General features: G+C 37.8%; 1 protein-coding gene across 2 annotated transcripts in view; it reads left to right on the top strand.

Moving 5' to 3' along the window:
• The window catches only part of KALRN (kalirin RhoGEF kinase), a 731621-nt gene that overhangs the window by 237967 nt on the left and 467339 nt on the right, over positions 1-26315 (top strand). For both annotated transcript variants that reach the window (XM_053698064.1, XM_053698061.1), the window contains one exon: positions 3742-3988. In XM_053698064.1, coding sequence (XP_053554039.1) covers positions 3742-3988 — 247 coding nt within the window. The remainder of the gene's footprint in view (positions 1-3741; positions 3989-26315) is intronic.

Here is a 26315-nt window from a genome sequence, read left to right as displayed (position 1 = left end):
CTCTACTCTTCTCTGTTTACACGTCTTCACTAGGTAAACTTATCAAAAGCTATGGCTTCAACTATCACCTCTATGCTGATGATACCCAGATCTACCTATCCCCCCCTGCACTCTCTGCTTCTGTCAATTCTCACATCATCGACTGTTTAGCTGGGATTTCCTCATGGATGGCCTCTCACCACCTAAAAATAAACATGTCCAAGACCGAACTACTTCTAATCCCCCCCTCTAGCTCTACTCCAGTTTCTAATTTTTCTATCACTGTTGGCGGCACCACTATCTCCCCATTACCCCAAATCCACTGCCTTGGAGCCACACTTGACTCAAATCTGTCATTCATTCCCCACATCCAATTGCTCTCTTAATCCTGCCGCAACCACCTACTCAATATCTCCAAAATTCGTCCATTTCTGAGCCCTAAAACTACTAAACAGCTAATCCACTTCCTGGTAATTTCTTGACTTGACTACTGTAATAACCTACTAACTGGCCTCCCTCTCTCCCGCCTTTCCCCCTTCAATGCATCTGCCAGGCTAATCCACCTCTCCCGACGCTCTGTTTCTGCTGCACCTCTCTGTGAGTTCCTTCACTGGCTCCCCATTCACAGCAGAGTTAAATTCAAAATTCTCACCCTGACCTACAAAGCTCTCACCAATGCTGCCCCACCCAACCTGTCCTCACTCATCAACAAATATACTCCAGCCCGCCCCCTAAGGTCCAACAATGACCTGCTTCTTGCATCCTCTACCATCACCTCCTCCCATGCTAGACTTCTCTCGTGCGGCACCAACCCTCTGGAATGCACTTTCTCGAGCTGTCATACTTTCCCCTAACCTGTCCTCCTTTAAACGCTCCCTAAAGATCTTTTTGTTCAGGGAAGCTTATCCCCCGACTCAGTTACAAATTAATTTCACTTACCCTCATCTATCTCCTCACTAATATCATTCTCACTTTTGCAGTCCCCACCTTCCTTTTCCCATCTTCCTACCCATCTAGATTGTAAGTTCCCATGGGAATAGGGACAGCGCTGCAGAATCTGTTGGTGCTTTATAAATATAGAATAATAATAATAATAATTTAGTTTCAAAGGTCCATGACTGACCTCTAGTGATGATATCAGGGTCAAAAATAGGACACCCTTATTGTATGTTTGCTATTGCTCAATAAGTATTGTTTTTTTATTTGAAGAGAGAGAACAGCACTCCCGAGATAGAACAAAAGCTAGAATAACTTCCATGCCTGTTCATTTATATTGTAACTCAGGGTGCACGTTCTTTTTGCACACTATGCCCCTTCACAGAGAAAAAATATCCTGTAGCATATCTGTCTGACCCTGCCCAATGACAGTCCAGCGCCGAAATACCAGGCAATTCCTCTCTGAACAAGAGAAACAACAACCCCAGACGATCGTTTTGGCCTTCTGTGGGCCTTGTTAGTGAGGTGCAGTTGTATCTCTCTAAGGGCATGTGTGCACGGAGTCCACGTTTGGTTTCCCCATTACTCTTAGGTAGACCCAAGAGTAATTTGCATAAATATTAGAAGAGAGAGAACAGCACTCCTGAGATAGGACAAAAGCTCGAATAACTTCCATGCCTGTTCATTTATATTGCAACTCAGGGTGCGTGTTCTTTTAGCACACTATGCCCTTTCACAGAGAAAAAATATCCTGTAGCATATCAGTCTGACCCTGCCCAATGACAGTCCAGCGCTGAAATACCAGTATATTCTTCTCTGATCAAGAGAAGCAACAACCCCAGACGATCGTTTCGGCCTTCTGTGGGCCTCGTCAGTGAGGTTCAGTATTGTTTTTTATATACTTCTACACCTATTATATCATTCTTTGTATGTCCTCAATAAAAAGAAAAGAAAGCAGAGTGTGACGGCTCTTTTAATGGAGCTGTATAGAGTTTTAATTGTCTGATTGTGCTTAACCTCTTACAGAGTTTTCCATTGCTTGACTGCTGGTCATGACTTTAATAACCATAAAGAATGAATTTTACTGATCAGACTAGGAGACAAAAAAAGCTTTCCTTATGCACAGAGTACCTCTTCTAGTCTATACAAGTTTCTTTTTAATGTTTTAGTCTTGTTTGTATTGGTTTTTACCAAACCAAATTGACTATTGGATATACTTCTCTTAATTTGGCGCATACATGTATGATGCGGTGGCTATTCATGGGTGTTTATAGTATGAGATACGTAAATGAAACCACATGATTTCTCCGAAAATAATTTTCAAAATTATGAGATTTCCAGAGATGTGACTCTAGGACGTAGGAATAGTTTCAGCTTTGTACAGAGCTTACCGTGTGTTTACCACTACAGACAAGCAGGGAATGGGTGAAATGTTATCCTTTATTGGCTCAATTCAGAGCATATTCTGTTCAACTGGGTTATGTTTTCTTTTTGTCATTTTTGTGATAGAATTTATTTAATAAAAATGGAATAATTCTATTGCATTGCAGCTGCTAGTTGAAAAGTCTGTCTCCCCCTGTGCTACAAGCAGCGTTATTCTTGCCCTGCATACTCAGAGCTTCTGTATGGTGATCATCTTGCAGTAAAGTCTGCTGCTCATGATCTATATGAAATTAATGGAAATAAAAACGAAAACCTGTGGTATTGAGTATCAACAGGTTTCCAAACACTCTCACTAATGTGATTGCCAGTGGTCTAGGGACATAGCAAATTAGCAGTGACAGGTTTTACATAAGGAAGCCCATCTGCTGACCACAGCAGGTTATTACAGCGTCTGTATACTGCTTTGCTTCCTACACTTCTCAGTTTGTGTGGTGCTAGGCCATTAATAATGCAAGGTATAGCTTACCTGTGCCAGTTTTCACTAATTAGTCAACTGAAATCAAAATTAAATCACTTGCTTAATTTAATAAGCAGTGATTTAAATCATTCCCATTAATGTATAAATGTTTTAGGACATGAGCCTACCCAGAACATTGCCCAGGCTGAAATCTGATTCTGAATCTCTGGTTTAGTCTCACTCATGAACAGCAATAATTTCTTCCTTCCGCCCTAATGTTGTTTCAAAATTGGTTGGTAGTGTGGGAACTGCAGGGAAATACTGCCATCTTGTGTTTATAATATAAAATGCATGTTCTCATTCCCATTCTAAATTGTAGGTTTACATATTGAGAGCTCTCTGATTATATAAACTACTTGTAAAAGAATGTCCAGCAAAAATATATTTGGTGAGATATGATTGTTTTAATACTATTTGCCATTCTGCAGAGTAGTGTTTTTGTAGTGTTTATATTGATCACTCTTCTTCATTCACAACATTTGGGAGGAAACTTGTCTTTATAACTATATTACATGTCCCTTTGAAGGACTGGTAAATACAGGGGATTTGCATAATCAACAAATGCATGATAAAATACAATGCAATATAACTTTGTATGAACTTCAAATAAGTAGTAGATTTTTTCTCTGACGAATTTTAAAGACTTGAGTGTCCCTTTAAGCTCCTTGTACAATTTTAAGTATTAGCAAATTAAACTTTTTATATTTCCCTTTGAACAATGTTTCTGGTATAATGCTTTACATCCGAGTTTTAATTATGTGGTTAGGGAGCTTTTCCCCATAACTCAGTCTAAATATATGTGCAATTAATGGCTTATGCAGTTCCTGTAACTGTTTCACAGTCACATAAAATAATGTGAGTCAGGATTCTGTTTAGATTATTCATGTGATATGCTAGGAGTTAATACTGATATATCTCTCTTACAGTTGTCTGGAGGATGTGAACTGACAACGGTGCTACAAGATTTTATCGCAATTCACAGCAATGAGCTGAGTATCCAGGGTGGTCAGACAGTGGAACTGCTAGAGAGGCCGAGTGATCGTCCAGGTTGGTGTCTGGTACGAACAACTGACCGGAGTCCACCTCAGGAAGGGCTGGTACCCAGCAGTGCCCTCTGTATCTCACACTCACGGAGTAGTGTAGAAATGGAGTGTTTCTTCCCATCAGGAAAAGGTAGGATGAGAAAATACAATGTTCTCTTGAAAAATCATACTATTGTGATTGTGTCAAAATGTGTTGCTTTCTTTTACATAGTTTTCCACTCTCCTCAAGTATAGTTTTGTATTATATTTCCAAGTATATTGTATTCTTTTTTTACTTAAAGGGACACTGAACCCAATTTTTTTCTTTCGTGATTCAGATAGAGCATGCCATTTTAAGCAACTTTCTATTTGACTCCTATTATCAATTTTTCTTTGTTCTCTTGCTATCTTATTTGAAAAAGAAGGCATCCAAGCTTTTTTTTTTTTTGTTCAGACCTCTGGACAGCACTTTTTTATTGGTGGATGAATTTATCCACCAATCAGCAAGAACAACCCAGGTTGTTCACCAAAAATGCGCCGGCATCTAAACTTTCATTCTTGCATTTCAAATAAAGATACCAAAAGAATGAAGACAATTTGATAATAGGAGTAAATGAGAAAGTTGATTAAAATGTCATGCTCTATCTGAATCACAAAAGAAAAAAATTGGGTTCAGTGTCCCTTTAATATACTTGTGATGAAGAAAGTCAGGTTATTTTTTTAAATATGTCTTTAGTACATACAGTAAATTAGATGTGTAAAATATTAACTTTGTGTATATACTCTGTATCATAACTGGATTTCCAGTTATTGTTGTGGGCAGTTTAACTTTGCTGGAATCTATAGGGAGTGAGGGAGCACTAACTATAGATAATGAATTGGGATTGCTGTTATTCTTCTGGTTGGCTAAACCACTTGCTGCAGGTGGTGAACGCGGCAAATATAATCCCTAAGGAAAGAGAAGTTTTAGTGTAATTCCTATTAAGAAGAAACCTTTTTTTTATATTTACTGTCTCTTTAACTGTTTACTTGCTATATTTCTGTCTAAACAATAGCAAACTTCACATATAATAAGGGTCTAAGAATGCTGGGATTTTGCTATGGCTGTTAAATCAAAGTCAGAGGCGTTTATCTGCTATACACCTGTCAGAAAATGAATGGTTTTCACCTTTTTAATTATTACCTGAACACTCTGTGAGTATGCTGAATAGTGAAGGTGTTGGAACATAAGAGTTATATCTTATTTGAGAATTAAGCGTGTCTACCTGTCCTTAGAACAATGCAGGTTTCAGCTGGCAACCTCTAATATGAATACTGAACAAGCCAATCTTTTGTTTACTCTTTGAATAATGAGGGTGTTTACCTGTCACATTCCTGTGTGAATAAAACGAGAGATTACCTGTATCTACCTAGGTGAATACCAAGGGAGTTTTTACCTGTCTCAGTGTAATTATCTATAATGTACATTGTATGCCTGTTTTATTCTAGTTTTCATACTGAGATATTTTTTTTCCTGTTACATCCCAGTCTTACTATTGCAGGCACTTACCTACTATATCCTGTCATATATACCTCCTGTCTAGGGCTGTCACTAAATGATTAAAAAAACTGAGCGTTTACCCCTATATCCTACTGTGAATACTGAGGTAGTTTGGCTGCTTTATCAGAATATTCAGGATTTTTTACCAGATATTCCCAAAAAAGTATATCAGGATCTACCAGTAGATCTCGAAATTGTCCTGCGATTTTCTAATATCCCAAAAACAAGGAAATCTGGAAAAAAATGTTTACTGATGCTTGTTCTGTCACTGTACAAAAACAGATATTTTGTTGTGGTTAAATGGATATTAAAGTCACCTTTTTGATATACATCAGAAATTAATCAAATCGCAAAAAGATCTTCAAAATAAGTTTAAAAAACATTTTAAAATGGTAAATTTACTTTCTTTGCATTGTTTTGCAGTCTAGGGACATACTCTTTGACTAATTAAGGACATATATACATCAACTGCTGCACTGTGCAGCTAGTTAGAAGGTCAGAGTTCTGAATTCGACAGAATGCACATAAGCTTCTCTTGAGGAAATGTATGTTATACCCCAGCCCTAATACTTGCAGAATTTACCATTTATATTCTGAGCACTAAATGTACCATTTATATACTGAGCACTGAGTTACTATATATGCATCTAGTATGAATGTACTATTTTCCAGCTTTTGGCTTCCTCACTCATAGGTCAGTGTCCTGTTGGTCACACAGAGGAATCTTTCTTCATTTGGTTAAATACTCAGTTCTGTGGAGAACAAGAGGGCAGTGTATTAACTCCTTCTTAGCTGTACAATTGTGTGAATTGAGGACTGGACTGGGCTGTACAATCTGACAGATACACGTGCAAACAGGTACAATGACTGTTATGCTGGTGACATTACTGTACTGGAGTAGCTGCCCTCTGGGGTGGGTTATGTTTAGTAATAGGAGAATTATTGTGATACAATGCATTGTGTATAATCTGCTTGTCATGTCCTTGCTTCTCTTTAACTCTTACACCAGAGAATGAGAGGGCTTACTCAGTACAGGTGATATTATTTGATCCTTGTCATTCATAAAACACCAGGATATCATATCCGCAAAATATTCCCTTTCAAGATGTCATGCATCTGATTATATTTAGTTATTGCTTGCTATATATTAATTATGCATGTGCATATTGAGTTTTTGAAACTACATTTCTCAGTGATATAGATGCTTATATTTCAGTGATAGAATAGTGTAAGTTGATCATTTTACATATACACTATATGGCCAAAATATGTGATTACCCCTACTAATAATTAACTTCAGGTGTTTCAGTCACATCCATTGCTAACAGGTGCATAAAAGCATCTGATTCTCCATAGACAAACATTGTCACTACAATAGGTTGTAGTGAAGAGCTCAGTGACTTTAAAGGGACAGTCAAGTCCCCAAAAAACTTTCATGATTTAAATAGGGCATGCAATTTTAAACAACTTCCCAATTTACTTTTATCACCAATTTTGCTTTGTTCTCTTGGTATTCTTAGTTGAAAGCTAAAACTAGGAGGTTCTTATGCTAATTTCTTAGACCTTGAAGACTGCCTCTAATCTGAATGCATTTTGACCACTAGAGGGCATTAGTTCATATGTTTCATATAGATAACATTGAGCTCATGCACGTGAAGTGACCTAGGAGTGAGCACTGATTGGCTAAAATGCAAGTCTGTTAAAAGAACTGAAATAAGTGAGCAGTCAGCAGAAGCTTAGATACAAGGTAATTACAGAAGTAAAACGTGTATTATTATAACTCTGTTGGTTATGCAAAACTGGGGAATGGGTAATAAAGGAATTATCTTTCTTTTTAAACAACAAAAATTCTGCTGTTGACTGTCCCTTTAAATGTGGCTTTTTCATTAGATGCCACCTTTGCCACTAGTCGGTTTGTGAAATGTATGCCCTACTATATTTTACCCAGTTAACTGTGTTATTATTGGGAATTGGAAGCATCTAGCCGTGAAATGGTAGACCACTGAATCTCACAGAGCCGGGCTGCTGAGTGCTGAAGCATGTAGCGCATAAACATGACCCATCACTCATTACAGAGTTCCAAACTACTTCTCAAAGCAACATCAGCACAAGAACTGCGCATCAGGAGCTTCATGAAATGAGTCTCAATGGCCAAGCAGCTGTACACAAGTCTCACACCAACATACACAATGCCAAGTGTCAGATGGAGTGGTGTAAAGCAAGGTGCCAGTTTGTTATCTGCAGTGTCGAAGCACCCAGCAGTATCTGGCAGTCTGATGCAAGAATCTGGTTGTGCTGAATCCAGGAGAACACTCCCTATTGAATGCATAGTGCCGACTGTAAAGTTTGGGGGAGGAGGGATAATGGTCTGGGGCTCTTTTTCAGGCATTGGGCTAGGCCACTTAGTTTTAATGAAGGGTCATCTTAATGGTACAGGATGCATTTCAGACAATTTTCTGCTTCCAACTTTGTACCAACAGTTTGGGGAAGGCCCTTTCCTGTTCCAGCATGACTGTGCACCTGTGCCCAAAGTGAGGTCCATGCAGATATGGTTTGACGAGTTTGTTGTGGAGGAACTTGACTGACCTGCACAGACCTCAACCTCACTGAACACCTTTGGCATGAATTGGAATGCTGATTGCGAGCCAGAACTTCTCATCCAACATCAGTGCCTGAACTTACAAATGCTCTCTTGGCTGAATGGGCATAAATCCTCACAGATTCACTCCAAAATGTTGTAGAAAGCTTTCCAGAAGAGTTGCAGCTGTCATAGTCGCAAAAGGGGGGTCAGCTTTATATTAATGCCAATAGTTTTTAAATGGGATGTGGGTTAGCGCACATGAAGAATTAGAATTGTTGGTGGGTGGGAGCGTAAGGAGGGAGGCGGATGGGTGGCCCATCGCGGGAGGAGGGCGGGAGTGGGCAGGCCCACTCGGCCATGCTACAGGGTATAGGGAAAAAAAAAAGGAGGGAGGAAGGGCAATAAGGGGGATCCTATGTGGGATCCATTGTGGAAAAAGGATCTGGGAGGGGCAGGGCGCTAGGGTAATGAGGGGGGCAGCTACACTACAGAAAAAATTGTTAATGTTTTTTTTTTTTAAATGCATAAATTGAGGCAAACTGGGTACTGGCAGACAGCTGCCAGGACAGCTGCCAGTACCTAAGATGGCAGCAAATAGGTAGAGGGAGGAGGGTTAGAGAGCTGTTTGGGGGGGATCAGGGAGGTTGGGGGTAAAAGGGAATCCTACACTGCAAAAAATATTTTTAAAAAAACAGCCTTTTATTTTAGTACTGGCAAACTTTCTTCCAGTACTGAAGATGGGGGTGACAATTGTGGGGTGGGGGAGGAAAGAGAGCTGTTTGAGAGGGGCCAGGGAGGGATCGGGGGTAAGGATGTGTCAGGTGGGAGGCTGATCTCTACACTAAAGCTAAAATTAACCCTACAAGCTACCTAATTAACCCCTTCACTGCTAGGCATAATACTAGTGTGGTGCGCAGCGACATTTAGCAGCCTTCTAATTACCAAAATGCAGTGCCAAAACCATATATGTCTGCTATTTCTGAACAAAGGGGATCCCAGAGAAGAATTTAAAACCATTTGTGCCATGATTGCACAAGCTGTTTGTAAATAATTTCAGTTAGAAACCTAAAATTGTGAAAAAGTGAACAATTTTTTTTATTTGATCGCATTTGGCGGTGGAATGGTGACATGAAATATACCAAAATGGGCCTAGATCAATACTTTGGGTTGTCTACTAAAAAAAATATTGTTTTGATAGGTAAATATATATAAAAAAGGCTCTATTTATGTTTAAATGTAGTGATGGTAAAAATGCTAAAAATGCTCTGGTCTTTTGGGGAAGTTTTTGTCTGAAGTGCCCGGTCCTTAAGGGGTCAATATTGAGATAATGTACCTTAAGATAACTAATTCTTCATGTGTGCCAATCTGACACCACGTTAGAACTAGAGCGAGAAACCGGAAGCATGTTACGCATATTTTACTTTAATCTAAAAAGGTAAGAAAAAAGCGCCCAAGATTATAGGGGGGGGGGGGGGACTTGATGTCACTAAAGATAATACCCTTCAAGATATATCAGATAATAGAAATGCAAAAAAGAGAGTGACAGCGCTTACAAGCACAGGTCTATACGTTATTTACCCACAATCTGTGTGTAAAATATACTAAAACATGGTGACCATAATATAACGGTTGGTATATGACACTAAATAGCGAGAAATAGACTGAAGCTGAAATATATACAAAAATATATAAACTATTTATTGTACAATGTATACTATCAATAGAAAGAAGGGGACGCCTCCCCGTTAAAATACAGTAAAATATATGCCTTTAGAGAAAAATGTATGCCATAAGAAAAAATGTTAAAACATTAAAAATATAGGTCTGGATATGCCAATACCTATATATATCATAAAGTTCCGGAAAAAATCAGTTTGTATGTGGAATATATCATGAACAACAACTGTTGTGATAGTTACCAAAGTATCCAATATGGTGAATATTGTATTAAGGTACCTTATTGACGAAACTTTCTCTTTGTACCCCTCTCAACAAAATCCCCTGTGGATTTGAGGGATTGCTGGGGGGAAAGGATTTGATTTAGGTGAATACCTTCCAGTTACTGCTTCAACTGAGGGTCGGCTCGTAGCACCGCATCCAGGCGGGTATTATCGTTTGTTGTCCTCCTCTGGAGCACTGGAGTCATGTGGTTTTGCCGTAAGGCGTCCTGGTCAAAGGTTACTTTTATTGATACAAATGGTAAAAGTTGCACTGTTGTGAGTAATTGCTTCTTGTGGATAGAAAATACCACTAGTAGTGGTGATAGTGTTCCCAGTTTTCCTTTTGGGCAATAGTTGATGTTAGTTCAGAATAAAAGTTCCTGTACAAAAACTTCTGTTTCCATACAGCTCCCGCTGTTCTATTCAGAACTCCTCAGGGTAGCTGTACATACAAACAGAGCAAAGCAGAATGTAGTCCTGATCAACGCGTTTCGCCACGAGGGGGCTTTATGAAGACATATGTTGTTCATGATATATTCCACATACAAACTGTGAGTTGTTCCGGGACTTTGATATATATAGGTATTGATATATCCAGACCTATATTTTTAATGTTTTTAAAATCTATTGATAGTATACATTGTACAATAAATAGTTTATATATTTCTGTATATATTTCAGCTTCAGTCTATTTCCCGCTATTTAGTGTCATATACCAACCGTTATATTATGGTCACCATGTTTTAGTAACTAGAGTACACACAGATTGTGGGTAAATAACTTATAGACCTGTGCTATAGACCTATGTTCTTCACATAGAAGAAAATGTTATTTTTATTTTTAAATATAAATATCTGATATATATATACACACACAAAAGATATGTGGACAGGATTCCACAGAAAGAAAATGCTTGAGTAGTACTCTATGCCCAGACTCCTATGGAGGCAAGAAATGATAGTTAAAATATAACTTTTATTCATATGTTTAAAAGATGGGTAAACAACATAAAATATTAAAATCCCTATTAGAAACACTAGTGCTAGTCTCGTGGAGTGTCTCACTGATTTCTCCAATCTGGCCTTCTATATTTTTGTGATATATTGGAGACACTGCAATTGTATGAATTCAAGGTAACCACTTTATAAACAGGTTAGCTGCAATCCTTTGATTTATTTCTTTAGCATGTATGTGAGCCCTTGTTAAATTGGCATCTATTAGTTACATAACTTATGATTTGGTACTTGTTTGACCCTTAGTCTAACAGTTGAGTAATTGTATATTTTGGAGTGTAATAATCTTTTATCCACAACCACTTTCATCAGTGGCTGAAATTACAAATACAGGGATTTATTCAGCTTCATTGGATCATTAGGTTCGCTTTAACTATGTTCTTATATGCTGCCCTGAATTGATATTTGAGCCCTTATGTATATGTTTGTGGGATTAACAAGTGTTTATTTGGTTTATGCTGGATCGTTTCTATGTCTGTGAATCACAGGCTAGATGAATATACCATCTAGTATATTACACTTGGATCTACAATCTATTTAGTATATCATTTCAACATTTCTATTCAGTTAGTATCAGAGGCGTAACTAGAAACCACAGGGCCCAGGTGCAAGAATCCAAGAAGGGCAACCCCCACCACCCCTCCCCCCTCCAAAAAAAAGGTGAATTTAATACATTTTTTTTTTACATTTAACACAGAAAAACATGTGAATCAGATTTCATGTCTGCAAAAGGAGGTACCCTGTGCCCACAGTCTGTGAGATCGTCTGACCCCCTATTACTGTATATATATATATATATATATATATATATATATATATAGTGACACTATTTAACCCCCCAGTACTGTATATAGTAAGTTAGTGACACAGTCTGTAATCTGCCGGTGAGATGGCTGGCCTGACCCTACCCGCCCAGTACTTTATAAAGTGACCACAATAGTATGTGACATGGTCCAGCCCCCCATACTGTATATAGTGGTACTGTATAGACTGACACTGTTTATCCCCTGCCCCCCCCATGCTGTAGTAACAAGGTCTGTAATTTTCTGGTTACACAAACATACACAAACACACATACATGCATAAATACACACACAGTCACATACATACACACACACACACCATACACACACACATAAACACCAATGGGTAAAACAGAAACACTAACCCCTGTAGTCATGTCACACTCACATGATATCAGTGCAGGCAGTGGTAGGTTAACGTTTTTTATTAAAAAAAATTATAAAAATTTTTTTTTTTTTTTTTTTTAAGCTGGGCCCCCACCCTCAGGGGCCCAGTCGCGCCTGCGACCTCTGCACCCCCTGTAGTTTCGCCCCTGGTTAGTATAGATTTTAACAGTGATTGTGTTTGAGATATGTAGTTCATCTATTGTGTAATAAATTGCAACATCATTTTATCAAGTGGATTCTATATACAGAAATATTTTGAGTTTTAATCATTCAACTGTGTTTTTGTGTGTTGATATGAATTATTAGTTTTTTTGTTTTTTTTTTAAAAACATTTTTTATTGAGGTTGGTAGATATGATAACAACAAACGATCAGTTTACACAAGAAAGGTACATAGTCTCATCAGTCTATGAAAAGTAAAAACAACCTGTAATAATTTTTCATGTGTGATTCAATGTTATCTAACGATAGACCTATAGATCAAACACAAACACATAAACTGTATATAAATAATTTGAACCTCTTTTTTCACAAACCAGGTCCTACTTAACATTATGAATTACAATTTGGTGCGGATGCCAAGATTTGAAAAGCCTGGTAATAGTGCGAGTGAGGTATAGGGAGTTAAAAGTTTGAATTAATAAGTTTCTTTTAGTAAATGGTAGGCAAATAATTAATTTGACGGCAAGTGCATAGACAGGTATGAATAGGTAGGAATATGGTTTGGGTGTTATTTAGAGTAAATCAGTGGTCAAGAGCCGCTTTTAATAAGGGTGGAAGCAGGGTTGGGGGGGGGGGCGTAGGAATGTACATTATAGAAGATAAGACGACGCTATATGTCTTGAGTTGTTAAAGGATCTTTCCTAAGTTAATAGTTAAGTGGTTAATAACTAAATAAGAGGCCGTGACTTAAGACAAAATGTAACTTTTATATTAATGTCAGCCTTGTCATATAAGTCATGATATCATATATTAAATGTGAATTAGAAAATAGCTTCCCTGAAACCATACTTTGAATAGTATTAAACTATAGTAGTTGGGGGCTTGGATTAGGGTTATCTTCCTGTTAAAACACTACAGCCTCAACATTAGCCTTTTGTGTCACACTTAACGAACAGAACAGCGCAGACTTTAAATGGTAAAGGGCTTAGGCAAGGATAACGCTGAGCGGTTGCATATAAATAAGTCTGCTTGTGCTAAGTCATGAAGTGTGGTTGTCACTAGCAGACATGGTACTTTCAGGGAGCCCATTAAACTAGGAGATAAGTTATAGTTAGAGAATGATAACAGGCAATACTGTAAATCTAGTCTACCAGAAGCAATGTTGTGTTCATATATTCCAAAGGTTGGGTATATGGTATAAATGTTATCTATGTATTCATGCTGATTCTGAGCTATATAATATGGTAACTATAAACCTCCTTTTAAGAGTAAAACCGTAACTTATAGTATCTTTCCATAACATGCTAAAATAATGTGGGCCTACCAAACACATAGTAGTGAATAACAGAGCATAGGAGCAACCTAGAATGGTTTATCTAAATATTGCAAGATCTTGAGAATAAGGGAACATAGCCGCCCCTCATCCTTATTTTTCAAACTGGATATAAGCTAGAGTTCAGCAGCTTGTGGGATAACATGGTTACACCCTCTCCAGATAATATAGAGCTGTGTATGAAAATGTACATATACAAGCAGGCCAAGATCAATTGATGGAAACTGTACCTACCGTGGTCATTCCTCAATAACAATACCTATAGGTGGACAACATCTAATATATGTCGGAATAAGGTGAAATTATATACTATAAGATGGAATATGGGGTGAGGGGGGTTATCAGTTGAAGTAATAGAGTTTACCCGGGATGAGAGGAGAAATCTTAGTAAAGCTGGATGGGGCAAATACTAAAATAAATGGGCAAGCTTAATTCGGAAGGATTACTACCTGCATATGCTATAATATGCTGTAGGGCTTACTGCTAAAAGAACTAAGCGGGCTGCTATATCTCCTAGATGAATCCTATGTATACTCTCATAACGGCGTGACCTCAGTTACGTCTAAGTGGCTCCTTTGTATTCTATCTTGCTCGACTGTCAGCGATATGTTAGGGAGCTGAGTAAAATATGTAAAAGGTAGTAAGCATTCTTAAGTGGCTATATCCATTATCCCCTTTCACTTCAAAATTACAGTATGTATAATCATGCCATAAATGCGGAGTTTAACAAGCATCAGGCAGTAAACAGTGCTATTTCTATAAATACAGATATAACATAGTAAGGAAAAGACTGCATACTAGTATTAAGTGATAAGAGCAACTGCAATATTATATGAACCTATATAACTGAGGTAGAATAAGTCAGCATTTCAAAAGCTTGTGAAAAACTAAAACTAGGTCCAATTAAATAATGTGCCCATAGTCGCCAGGTATTTGGGGGGTCTCTCTACTTCTGGTAGTAGCGGAGCTGTATGCCCGAATGAGGCAGTTTGGAAACTGGAGGCTTAAAGGGACAGTTTACTCAAAAATTTTCTCCCCTTTAATTTGTTCCCAATGATCCACTTTACCTGCTGGAGTGTATTAAATTGTTTACAAGTAGCTCCTTTACCCTTATATTGGCATTTGAAATTGTTAATTTAGCATGTGGTATCCCCACCTATTCTGAAAGTTTGTGGCCGCGCGTACCAGCTATAGATAAGCTTTGTAAACACAGCCAGCAGAAGAAATTACACTCCCAGTCGGATATAACAGAGATAAGGTAATACAATGTTGATTTTCCATTGTTCTCTCAAAGTACTGGTGATTGTTTTAAGGACAGATATAAGATAAAGAAGCAGGTATATGTGCACAATGTGATACAGTAATGACATCTGATTATACCTACAAGCTCGACCAATTTTATTAGGTTGTGGCTTCAAAACAAAAAATCAGAGCTTTAATATACACAAATAAGCCTTAAAAATGTAATTTTCATACATTTTTTACTCTGCAGTTGGTAAAAAAAGCAATTGTAAACACATTAAGGGAAAAACTATTTTTACAGTATACTGTCCCTTTAATGAAATTACTTCCCATCTTACTATAGGCTGTGGTTCTAAGATAAACTATATAACAGTATATAAGGTAGACTGTAAAATATTTTACCTTTACATATCGAAGGTACCTATATGAACATTTTGAGTGTGAAGTTTACGATAACTTAGGAAACATGACTAGTAGTAATAAACAAACTTGTACATAATAAGCATTAAAGTAGGATGAATATCCGTGTAATGTAAAATAAGAACAGTAGTAGTGAGGGATCTAGTATTAACCTATGCAGGACTCATTAGGGTACACATATATGAAGGGTCACCAAGAGCTAAATATAATATGCAAGACATAAAACCTAAAGTTCTGTCCTCTATCACTAGGTTTAGTCTTTTAGCCTACACCTGCTTTTGGACACATAGATAAATAAGTATATTCCACAGAGTAGAGAGCAGCTCCAAATGTTAAGGATTCCAAGGCAGAACCATGTTTGCGGCAGGTATGAACTAATAACACAATTTGAGAGGCAATACTGGACCACTTGAGGGACAGCTAACAATGAGGAAATTGAGCACTGAATAGAATATAACCTTAGAGAAGACAGGCAAGTAAGAGTAATGCACATTCAACTTTATCTTATATCCAGTCGGCAATTGCAGTTTTTCAGTGCCAGTAGGACAAATTTACTTTTGTGATAACAGAGTATTACACATATAGATACCAATGATTATAGAATAAACAGTATGATAAAGTATGCTATCTCATAGGGCCCTGCTTAGCTTGGTACATCAAACAAAAGTCTTCATAATTGGCTATGCTACTATAAGTATAGAGACATTCTCTTAGGCTACCTTATGTTAAGCAGGGACTGTCTGAAAATCAAGTCCTATTGAGTAAATCAGCCTACTTCAAACTTCCAGGTTAATATAGTGTGTGGGCATGAGTGCGCCTCAAATCCTCACAAACTAACAGTCCTCCTTACCGACTGGGACCAGGCCCGCTTGTCAGGCTCAGGAAACAAATAAGATGGCAATGATGACTGAAGTTTACCATCTTTCTTATTAAATAGATGAGCAGGTGTTGCTCGCGTTAGCTTAGGTGTACTCGTGCGCTTTCTGGCATAGTCTCTCAGGATTCCTGAATATTCAAAACCCCCAGAGCTCCCGGACCGCTGCAGAGAAGGATTCAACACTTCGTGGAAGGTTAGTAAGCCTCCGGAATCTCTGGCGAGTTCGGCCGCATCCTCTCCTAGCGTAATCGAGGCCAATACTGTAGCTTGCGATTCAAGCGGTCTCAGCTGAGGGCTCCAAACATCCCATGCTGCTTTCAGAGGTGTAGGCCTTGGATCGCTATCTTGTGCTCCATGAATCACGGGTTCCGGTCTATGCCCAGTAGAACATGCAGAAACCACCATCGGCAGGTTGGTATCTAACGTGGGCAGTGGATTTACTTGTTTGGTTAGAGACACACATAGTTCCCTCAGATCAGAAAATACACTGTTCATGCGGTGCTCGAAAGCAGCCAGTCTGGCGTATATATTTGCATGGAGCTCCTCCATAATTGAAGCGATAGGAATTAGTGAAAGTCCTTCTTGCTCATTACCCCACCAGCCCGGGGAGGAGGGTGTTAGTGGCATTTGAAGCTTTAGAAGAAGTTAGTCAACGTGCAGTAAATAAAGCATTAGCAGTAGTAAAGGTGAATATATACTTTCAAAAACTTTCAAAGATGGCGTCTTCTACTACTCTGGGCCCATAGACTGTCAGATCATCCTATCTTTGTAGCGTCAATCTCCTTGTTTTAATCTCTCAAATAATGTATCCTGCATCGCAGGACTTAGTGAAGAGGAAAGTCGCATAAAGGGAAAGATTTACTTGCTTATAAAAGTGATTTATTTGACCAGAGATCAGGAGCTCAGGGAACACATGTCTGACTTCCTCGGCTGCTAGCTCCGCCCCCAATTATTTGTTTTTTTAAGTCTTAGCAATTATATTGTTTGTACTCAAATGATTTGTATGTTCCAGATTGAATACATATGTAGCACAGAGTAGTGTTACTTTTAAATCCTTATTTAGTGATAATCTAGTCTTGCAACATTTTTTGCCATTGTCTGGACCTTGTTATGTACACAATCACTTGAGTTTATTTAAGGCTTGGAATATTTATGCAATACTTTTAATTTGTGGCACTTTCTATATTGTGTATTCATGGACCTCCTCTATCACATATGCGATCACTCTGTTGTTTAACGATGTGTTGCTAATATCGAGAACTCGTTATATACACAGTCGCTTTTGTTTTTGGAGGCTTTAGATATTATACAATATTATTCATTTGTAGTGCTTACTGCATTATTTGTTCAAACACTTCATTTGCCACACAACGATAACAGTATCACAGGTCTACCACTCTTTTCATCTTAAACCTGTCACATATAATTGCATTTTTTTATATAATTTCTGTTATTTTAGCGTTCCGACTTGCAATATATGTTATTATGGTCATGAACTTAATGGGTACAAAATAACTTACACTTTTAAGGTTGTAAATGTTGTTACAACTATATGTTGTTACAGTTCCTCTATCATATAGCGATTATAATATCAATCATGCAGCTCATCTATCATATAACAATGATAATACCACAGGTCTACAATGTTGAAAAAGGAAATATAAAATTGGCACAGTGACTGTAATAATAGGGAAAAAGGGAATATAGTAATCCCTGGTGCTAACCCTTAATTAGTTACATGAAAATGATGGGAAGGGAAGAAGGGGGGCAAGAAGAGTTTAAATAGCACTCATTCCCTATATAAATAGTAATAGTATTGAAATCATTCAACTACTAAATGTATCAATCAGTTAAAAAACTTTACTTTATTAATCACTATTAAAGACCTAAATAATTATTACACAAGGCCCCTGAAAAATCGCTTATGCAAAATAGACTGCAATACCCAGAGATAGGATACAGCTCAAACCACCCCCCTGTATTCCTGGCCGGTAACAGGATACGCCGGCTTCAGGTGCCAGGGATGGCTGAGTGTTCCTGTAAAATCTCGTGCAGTCTATATCAAAGCGTAGGAGCGATATGATAACTAATTTTAAAAACAAAAAGCCAAACTTGTAGCAGTTTAAGCTAAAAGTAGCACACAAACGCGTTTCGGCCGAGTAGCGGCCTTTCTCAATGTGTTTTCTTAGAAATGACAAGCCGAGTGTGAAGCTGAACACGCTTTAAATAACCCAGTTCTGTGTCTCTAAGGCCAATAGGAGCGCAACTATTGTACACGCCCATCTTAGGGCCAATCATCAGTGCTGTACTGCTCAGGCACATTTCGATGATAGGTTATTCCGGAATGGCTGTGGATGCAATGTTAGTGCCCAATCAGGATTCACCTATATGTTATATGTTGTTCTGCGTTGCGCTGCATTGCCTTGTTCTGCAAATTAAACTGGTAATATAGCAATTTGCTTACATCACTCATCTATATCTACTATACTAGCGTGCACCATTTAAAGAAATAATCTGTGTATATCGATATCGAGTACAAAGTGACAACAATTTGTTGAGTAATGGACTATGTTATCCCGTTTTACTCTCTATTACTTCTACTCGTTATCATATTTTTATCCCTGTTAGTAAAACGCATTGTGGAGACCATATGTTGAAAAATCATTATTGTGAGTCAAACATACTATTATGAACTGTGATTCAGAGCGCTATTGACATAAATTCAATGTATCCTATGGCTTGCATATATATAGCCAAGTTACAAGGTTTGTAAAATACTGCTCTAGTGGGACAGAATTACAATTATGAATTTCCATTGTTCAAACAAAGAAACCGATTTACCTAATACTGTTTAGATGGTGATCAGATAGTGTTTGTATTATCTTAAGATTAAAAGACATCACCTAAATGCACATTATTAGTGTGTACTATGTTATCAGGGTAGAGTATTTTGTTGTATTACAGGGCTAAGACAACTTCTATGTGCTTAGGTCAATTCTTTAACAACTTGAGTGTAACTCTCATATATTCATATTTTATGGTTAATTTTAAGTTTGAAACAAAACATAACATAATGCATGTCATACTAGTTCATATATAATTCTTATCTCACCAATTATTAACATATATCATTATGATCCAAAACACCCCTCATTATGATCCAAAATATGTGGATGCAAGACTCAGGTACATTGTAGATTCATTGCCCTCCTACACAAAGGACACGATGCACATTCTTAACAAGATGAATACACTGACTATAACCCCTCAATCGATTCTCGTCACTTGTGACGTGGAGTCACTTTATACAAGTATTGATAAACAATGGGGATGTAGAGCTGTTTCCCACTTTTTAACAAAGAATCAGACTTTATCCAACGAATCCAAACAATTCATTATGGATTTACTGGAATTCACTTTGGATCATAATTACTTTGTTTTTGATGAGAGATTTTATTTGCAGTTGTGTGGAACAGCAATGGGGACTTCTTGTGCCCCCACTTATGCAAATATATACCTGGGCTGGTGGGAGGAAACTGTAGTGTTTAACAGCAATCTCCTACAGTATACCAAATACATTACCCACTGGTCCAGGTATATAGATGACATTTTCTTCGTGTGGGAGGGATCAATACAAACACTCAATGAGTTCATTTTGCTTCTTAACAATAATTCTTTTGGTCTATTTCTAACCATGACACATGATGACCACAAGGTGGAATTCCTGGATCTAGTTATCAAAAAAGGGAATGACCACTTAGAAACAGATTCCTTTAGGAAACCCACTGCAACAAATAATATTTTGCATGCGCAGAGCTTTCATCATCCAAACACAATAAAAAGCCTGCCAATAGGGGAATACCTAAGGATTCACAGGAATAGCTCATCTATTGAAGCATTCCAAAAAGCAGCAAATGAACTAAGAGATAGATTGCTACAACGAGGGTATTCAAGGAAATCCTTAAAGAGAGCCTATCAGCGAGCTATGAATGAGAATAGACAGGAATTACTAGAACCCAAAAAATCAGAGGATAATCTCAATTCTTTGAGATTTATCTCAACATATTCCAGTCAAAGCAATCAAGTATCCAATATAATACTTAAACACTGGCATATTTTACAATCTGATGACCAGTTAAATTCTATAATCCCTACCAAGCCCCAATTCACGTACAGAAGAGCAGGCAACCTGAGTGACCAGTTAACTCAAAGCCACTTTGACAGAAATGCCAAAAAGCCCCCTCTTTATAAAGGTTCGATAGCATGTGGAAATTGTAAAATATGTACACACATGGTAAAAAAGAAAGTAATGATGGACAGATTCAATAAACGGTGGACCATCCAGAGTCACATAACTTGTAAAACTTCAAACGTCATATACTGTTTAACCTGCAGCTGTAATTTATTATATGTAGGTATGACTACAAGACCTATGGGAAAGAGGATGACTGAACATCTTAGCAATATTCAAAATGCTTAGAAAGATACTAAAAATGGAAAACAGATAACAAGTGTGGCGAGACATTTTCTATACCATCATAAGGGCAAAACTAATACGTTCAGATGTTGGGGTTTAGAAAGCCTACGTTCAGGCATTCGTGGAGGAGATATAGAAACAATTTTGCTCCAAAAGGAAGCAAAATGGATATTTAATTTGAATTGTGTGATGCCACAGGGCATGAATGAGAATAATAATTTTTGGGTCTTCCTGTGAAACTCGATACAACTGTAAATAATTCTGTAAATAATTGTGGATCATAATGATATATGTTAATAATCGGTGAGATAAGAATTATATATGAGCTAGTATGACATGCATTATGTTATGTTTTGTTTCAAACTTAAAATTAACCATAAAATATGAATATATGAGAGTTACACTCAAGTTGTTAAAGAATTGACCTAAGCACATAGAAGTTGTCTTAGCCCTGTAATACAACAAAATACTCTACCCTGATAACATAGTACACACTAATAATGTGCATTTAGGTGATGTCTTTTAATCTTAAGATAATACAAACACTATCTGATCACCATCTAAACAGTATTAGGTAAATCGGTTTCTTTGTTTGAACGATGGAAATTCATAATTGTAATTCTGTCCCACTAGAGCAGTATTTTACAAACCTTGTAACTTGGCTATATATATATGCAAGCCATAGGATACATTGAATTTATGTCAATAGCGCTCTGAATCACAGTTCATAATAGTATGTTTGACTCACAATAATGATTTTTCAACATATGGTCTCCACAATGCGTTTTACTAACAGGGATAAAAATATGATAACGAGTAGAAGTAATAGAGAGTAAAACGGGATAACATAGTCCATTACTCAACAAATTGTTGTCACTTTGTACTCGATATCGATATACACAAATTATTTCTTTAAATGGTGCACGCTAGTATAGTAGATATAGATGAGTGATGTAAGCAAATTGCTATATTGCCAGTTTAATTTGCAGAACAAGGCAATGCAGCGCAACGCAGAACAACATATAACATATAGGTGAATCCTGATTGGGCACTAACATTGCATCCACAGCCATTCCGGAATAACCTATCATCGAAATGTGCCTGAGCAGTACAGCACTGATGATTGGCCCTAAGATGGGCGTGTACAATAGTTGCGCTCCTATTGGCCTTAGAGACACTGAACTGGGTTTTTTAAAGCGTGTTCAGCTTCACACTCGGCTTGTCATTTCTAAGAAAACACATTGAGAAAGGCCGCTACTCGGCCGAAACGCGTTTGTGTGCTACGTTTAGCTTAAACTGCTACAAGTTTGGCTTTTTGTTTTTAATAATAGTTATCATATCGCTCCTACGCTTTGATATAGACTGCACGAGATTTTACAGGAACACTCAGCCATCCCTGGCACCTGAAGCCGGCGTATCCTGTTACCGGCCAGGAATACAGGGGGGGTGGTTTGAGCTGTATCCTATCTCTGGGTATTGCAGTCTATTTTGCATAAGCGATTTTTCAGGGGCCTTGTGTAATAATTATTTAGGTCTTTAATAGTGATTAATAAAGTAAAGTTTTTTAACTGATTGATACATTTAGTAGTTGAATGATTTCAATACTATTACTATTTATATAGGGAATGAGTGCTATTTAAACCCTTCTTGCCCCCCTTCTTCCCTTCCCATCATTTTCAAATACCACAGGTCTATCACACTTCTCATCTTAGATTTGTCGCATGTATATAATCACTATTGTTTGTTATGCTACTGAACTATGTTAGTGTGCAGCATTTTCTATTGGTTGCAGCTTTTGCTATTAGTTCGTTGGTAGCGGTTGTTCTACTAAGTTAGCACTTAGGTTCTAATCTTTATAATAACATAAATTGGGATCCCATCATCCCCTACAACCCCTCTGATGCGTTTTGCCAATATACTTGGCCAACATGGTCCATCTTTCAAATAAAGTGCCTCCATTTTTTTTTTAACTATCAGGTAATGTCCTATTGACAATAAGTATCTGATATATCCACTAGAGACCATTTTCTCGGCAAATATAAACCAAAATACACCCCCCCATACCATGACAGATGCTGGCTTTTGGACCTGACTCTGATAATAGCTTGGATAGTCCTTTTCCTCTTTTGTCCGGAGAACTCGACGGCTGTTTTTTCCAAAAACTATTTGAAGTGTTGACTCGTCGGACCACAAAACACGATTCCACTGTGCTACTTTCCATCTCAGATGAGACCAAGCCCAGAGAAGTTGACGGCACTTCTGGACAGTATTTATATATGGCTAATAAAAATATACCCTAGTCACAGGGAGGGGGCAATAGTGACACAGCAAATGAACTGGATATGTTAACAGTTATGTAAATCCTAGTTATTATATAGATATTGTAATTTAAATATATATGGTATAAACATATAATATATGCATAGATTAACCTAAAGGTAACAATAAGCGGATGAACTGAATATGTAAACAGTAATATAAATCCTACTTATCTTATAAATACCACAATTATATATATGTGATATAAATATATAATATATACAAGGAATATCCTAAAGTAAACAATAAAATGTTAATATGAATATATTGTCTCCTTGACAATGCAATATGTAAGAAAGTCCTCTTTCATTCCAACAGGAACAGATGCTGGCTGCCTCCTCCTCACCGACAGGTCCGGGTTAGCTATAGAAAATAAGGAAGAATAGAGGGGTGCCTCATGTGTGGTATCATCAGATGTATATGGATACAAAATACAATCAAGCCAAATGGGTACTCACATATTTCAGAAGCACACCTATGTGCTAGTAGATACAGGCTGTAGATTTGAACAGGTGTAACAGCTCACCCACAGTGGATTTTTTTATTTTGTGCTGCAGTACTGGGATAAAGTGAAACACAAAAACAGGCACTACATGTGCAGATCATTCAAAGTGCAATTGTATTCACTTTAATAGATTCCCAAATGGGTACTCACATTTAGGCTGAGCACACATATGTGCTGGTAGGAGCAGGCTGGCAGATTGGGGAGGGGTGTGTCAGCTCACCCCATATACAGATATCCAAAGTAGTTGTATTTCAGGAGTATAAAGGTATGAAAGGTTTGTCTCCCATATGTTAATCAGGATGGCAGGCAGGTAAGATGTGTCCACTCAATAGGTTTTTATCATAAAAAAATGTATTTATTAAAAACAAAGTTTAAAATAAAACACAGCAGTGCTATAAGAGTGGATAAGGGGTATTCCAGTAACCCCCTAAAAATGCAACACGTTTCCCGGTTTAAAAAACGTTTCCTCAGGCATATATAATTTATGTATGGCTTCTGCTTTTCATAGTAAATAGATCCAAAGAAACAGCAAACACAATTTCAAGTCGAAAGCTAAAAATAGCTCAGTTTAGTTAGGTGTTCCAAACAGTTTCAGGCAGACAGTCAGACAACACCTGACGCGTTTCGCTCATGCGCACATGTGCTTTATCAGAGCCTGTCTGCCTGAAATTGTTTAGAACACCCAAATAAACTGAGTTATTTTCAGCTTTCGACTTGAAGTTGTGTTTGGTGTTTCTTTGGATCCATTTGATGTTTATGCGGTTGGGAACCCCGCTATCCACACTTCTCAAGCCCTAAGCCATGCCCATTAGTGATTGGTGCTGCCAGCTATTACCTTTTTGCCAATCCTTGCATCTGGAGCCTATCATAGGCAAGAGACGTACTCACATCCGGGAGTCAAGGAGAGAGGTGACACGCCCACTCTGATGGAAAGATTTCGACCCAGTTTGAGGATATTTCCTGCAGCCGTGACTGGAGGGCTTTATAGCCAGCCTAGGATCACCTACGGAGGTTGTCAGCTATAGCAGGTCGTATCAGATGAGGAAGGGGAGTTGCAAGTGACTGGCTAAATTAAGTACACCATACTATGCCATTACGGCATTTGGGCACCAACACTGGGTAATCGAGACAAGCACTGTGCTTTAAAGGGACAGTCTAGTCCAAAAAAAAACTTTCATGATTCAGATAGGGCATGTAATTTAAACAATTTTCCAATTTACTTTTATCACCAATTTTTCTTTGTTCGCTTGGTATTCTTAGTTGAAAGCTTAACCTAGGAGGTTCATATGCTAATTTCTTAGACCTTGAAGGCCGCCTCTTAAAAATGCATTTTAACAGGTTTTTCACCACTAGAGGGTGTTAGTTCATGTTTTTCATATAGATAACACTGTACTCGTGCACGTGAAGTTACCTGGGAGCCATCACTGATTGGCTAAACTGCAAGTCTGTCAAAAGAACAAATAAAGGGGCAGTCTGCAGAGGCTTAGATACAAGATAATCACAGAGGTAAAAAATATATAAATATAACTGTGTTGGTTATGCAAAACTAGGGAATGGGTAAACAAGGGATTATCTATCTTTTAAAACAATAACAATTCTGGTGTAGACTGTCCCTTTAACTTATTTATTGGGACTAGACCTCAATATCTGAAACTTGCTGCAGGATAAGTAACAGGCACTGTCCTTTCCTATTTGGATTCACTAAGCATTTGCAGCAACTACTATTACAGAGTGGTGATAAGCTATACATCATTATTGTTCATCTTGTATTTCTCAATTGAGGTCTATCTTGATATTGTATATTGCATGATATTCGCTAAATATTTGATTTTGCATAGTAAAGCCTTAACTTGCATCTGTGGTTTCAGCAGTGAATGGTGTTGACTGACAAAGGTTTACCAAAGTATTTCCGAGCCCATGTCAGGATATCCATTACAGATTCTTGACGGTTTTTGAGACTGGGGGATCTGAGATCACACGCATTCAGAAGTGGTTTTCGGCCTTGCCCTTTACGCACTGAGATTTACCGGTTTCCTTGAATCTTTTAATTATATTGTGCACTGTAGAAGGTGAAATGCCAAAAGTCCAACCGATTTGTCTTTGGGGAATGTTCTCAAAGCGTTGGATTATTTGCTGACAGATCTGTTGGCAGATTGGCGAGCCTTGACACATCCTTGCACATCTTTTTTTGGAGGCTCTTTATATACTATGATTACACGATTGCCCTACCTGTTTCACATCACCTTCTTATTCAACTTGTCACATCACTATTAGTCTTAAATTGCCCTGTCCCAACTTTTTTGGAACGTGTTACAGTCATAAGATTTGAAATAAGTGTATATTTTCAAAAATACATTACATTTACAAAGTAAAACATAAAATAATGGTTCTTTCATGTAATTAGCAAGAGTCCATGAGCTAGTGACGTATGGGATATACATTCCTACCAGGAGGGGCAAAGTTTCCCAAACCTCAAAATGCCTATAAATACACCCCTCACCACGCCCACAAATCAGTTTTACAAACTTTGCCTCCTATGGAGGTGGTGAAGTAAGTTTGTGCTAGATTCTACGTTGATATGCGCTCCGCAGCAGGTTGGAGCCCGGTTTTCCTCTCAGCGTGCAGTGAATGTCAAAGGGATGTGAGGAGAGTATTGCCTATTTGAATTCAATGATCTCCTTCTACGGGGTCTATTTCATAGGTTCTCTGTTATCGGTCGTAGAGATTCATCTCTTACCTCCCTTTTCAGATCGACGATATACTCTTATTTATATACCATTACCTCTGCTGATTTTCGTTTCAGTACTGGTTTGGCTTTCTACAACATGTAGATGAGTGTCCTGGGGTAAGTAAGTCTTATTTTCTGTGACACTCTAAGCT

Source organism: Bombina bombina, chromosome 1, assembly GCF_027579735.1.
Source record: "Bombina bombina isolate aBomBom1 chromosome 1, aBomBom1.pri, whole genome shotgun sequence".
Lineage (NCBI taxonomy): Eukaryota > Metazoa > Chordata > Amphibia > Anura > Bombinatoridae > Bombina > Bombina bombina.
This window is presented reverse-complemented; position numbering and strand designations above follow the sequence as displayed.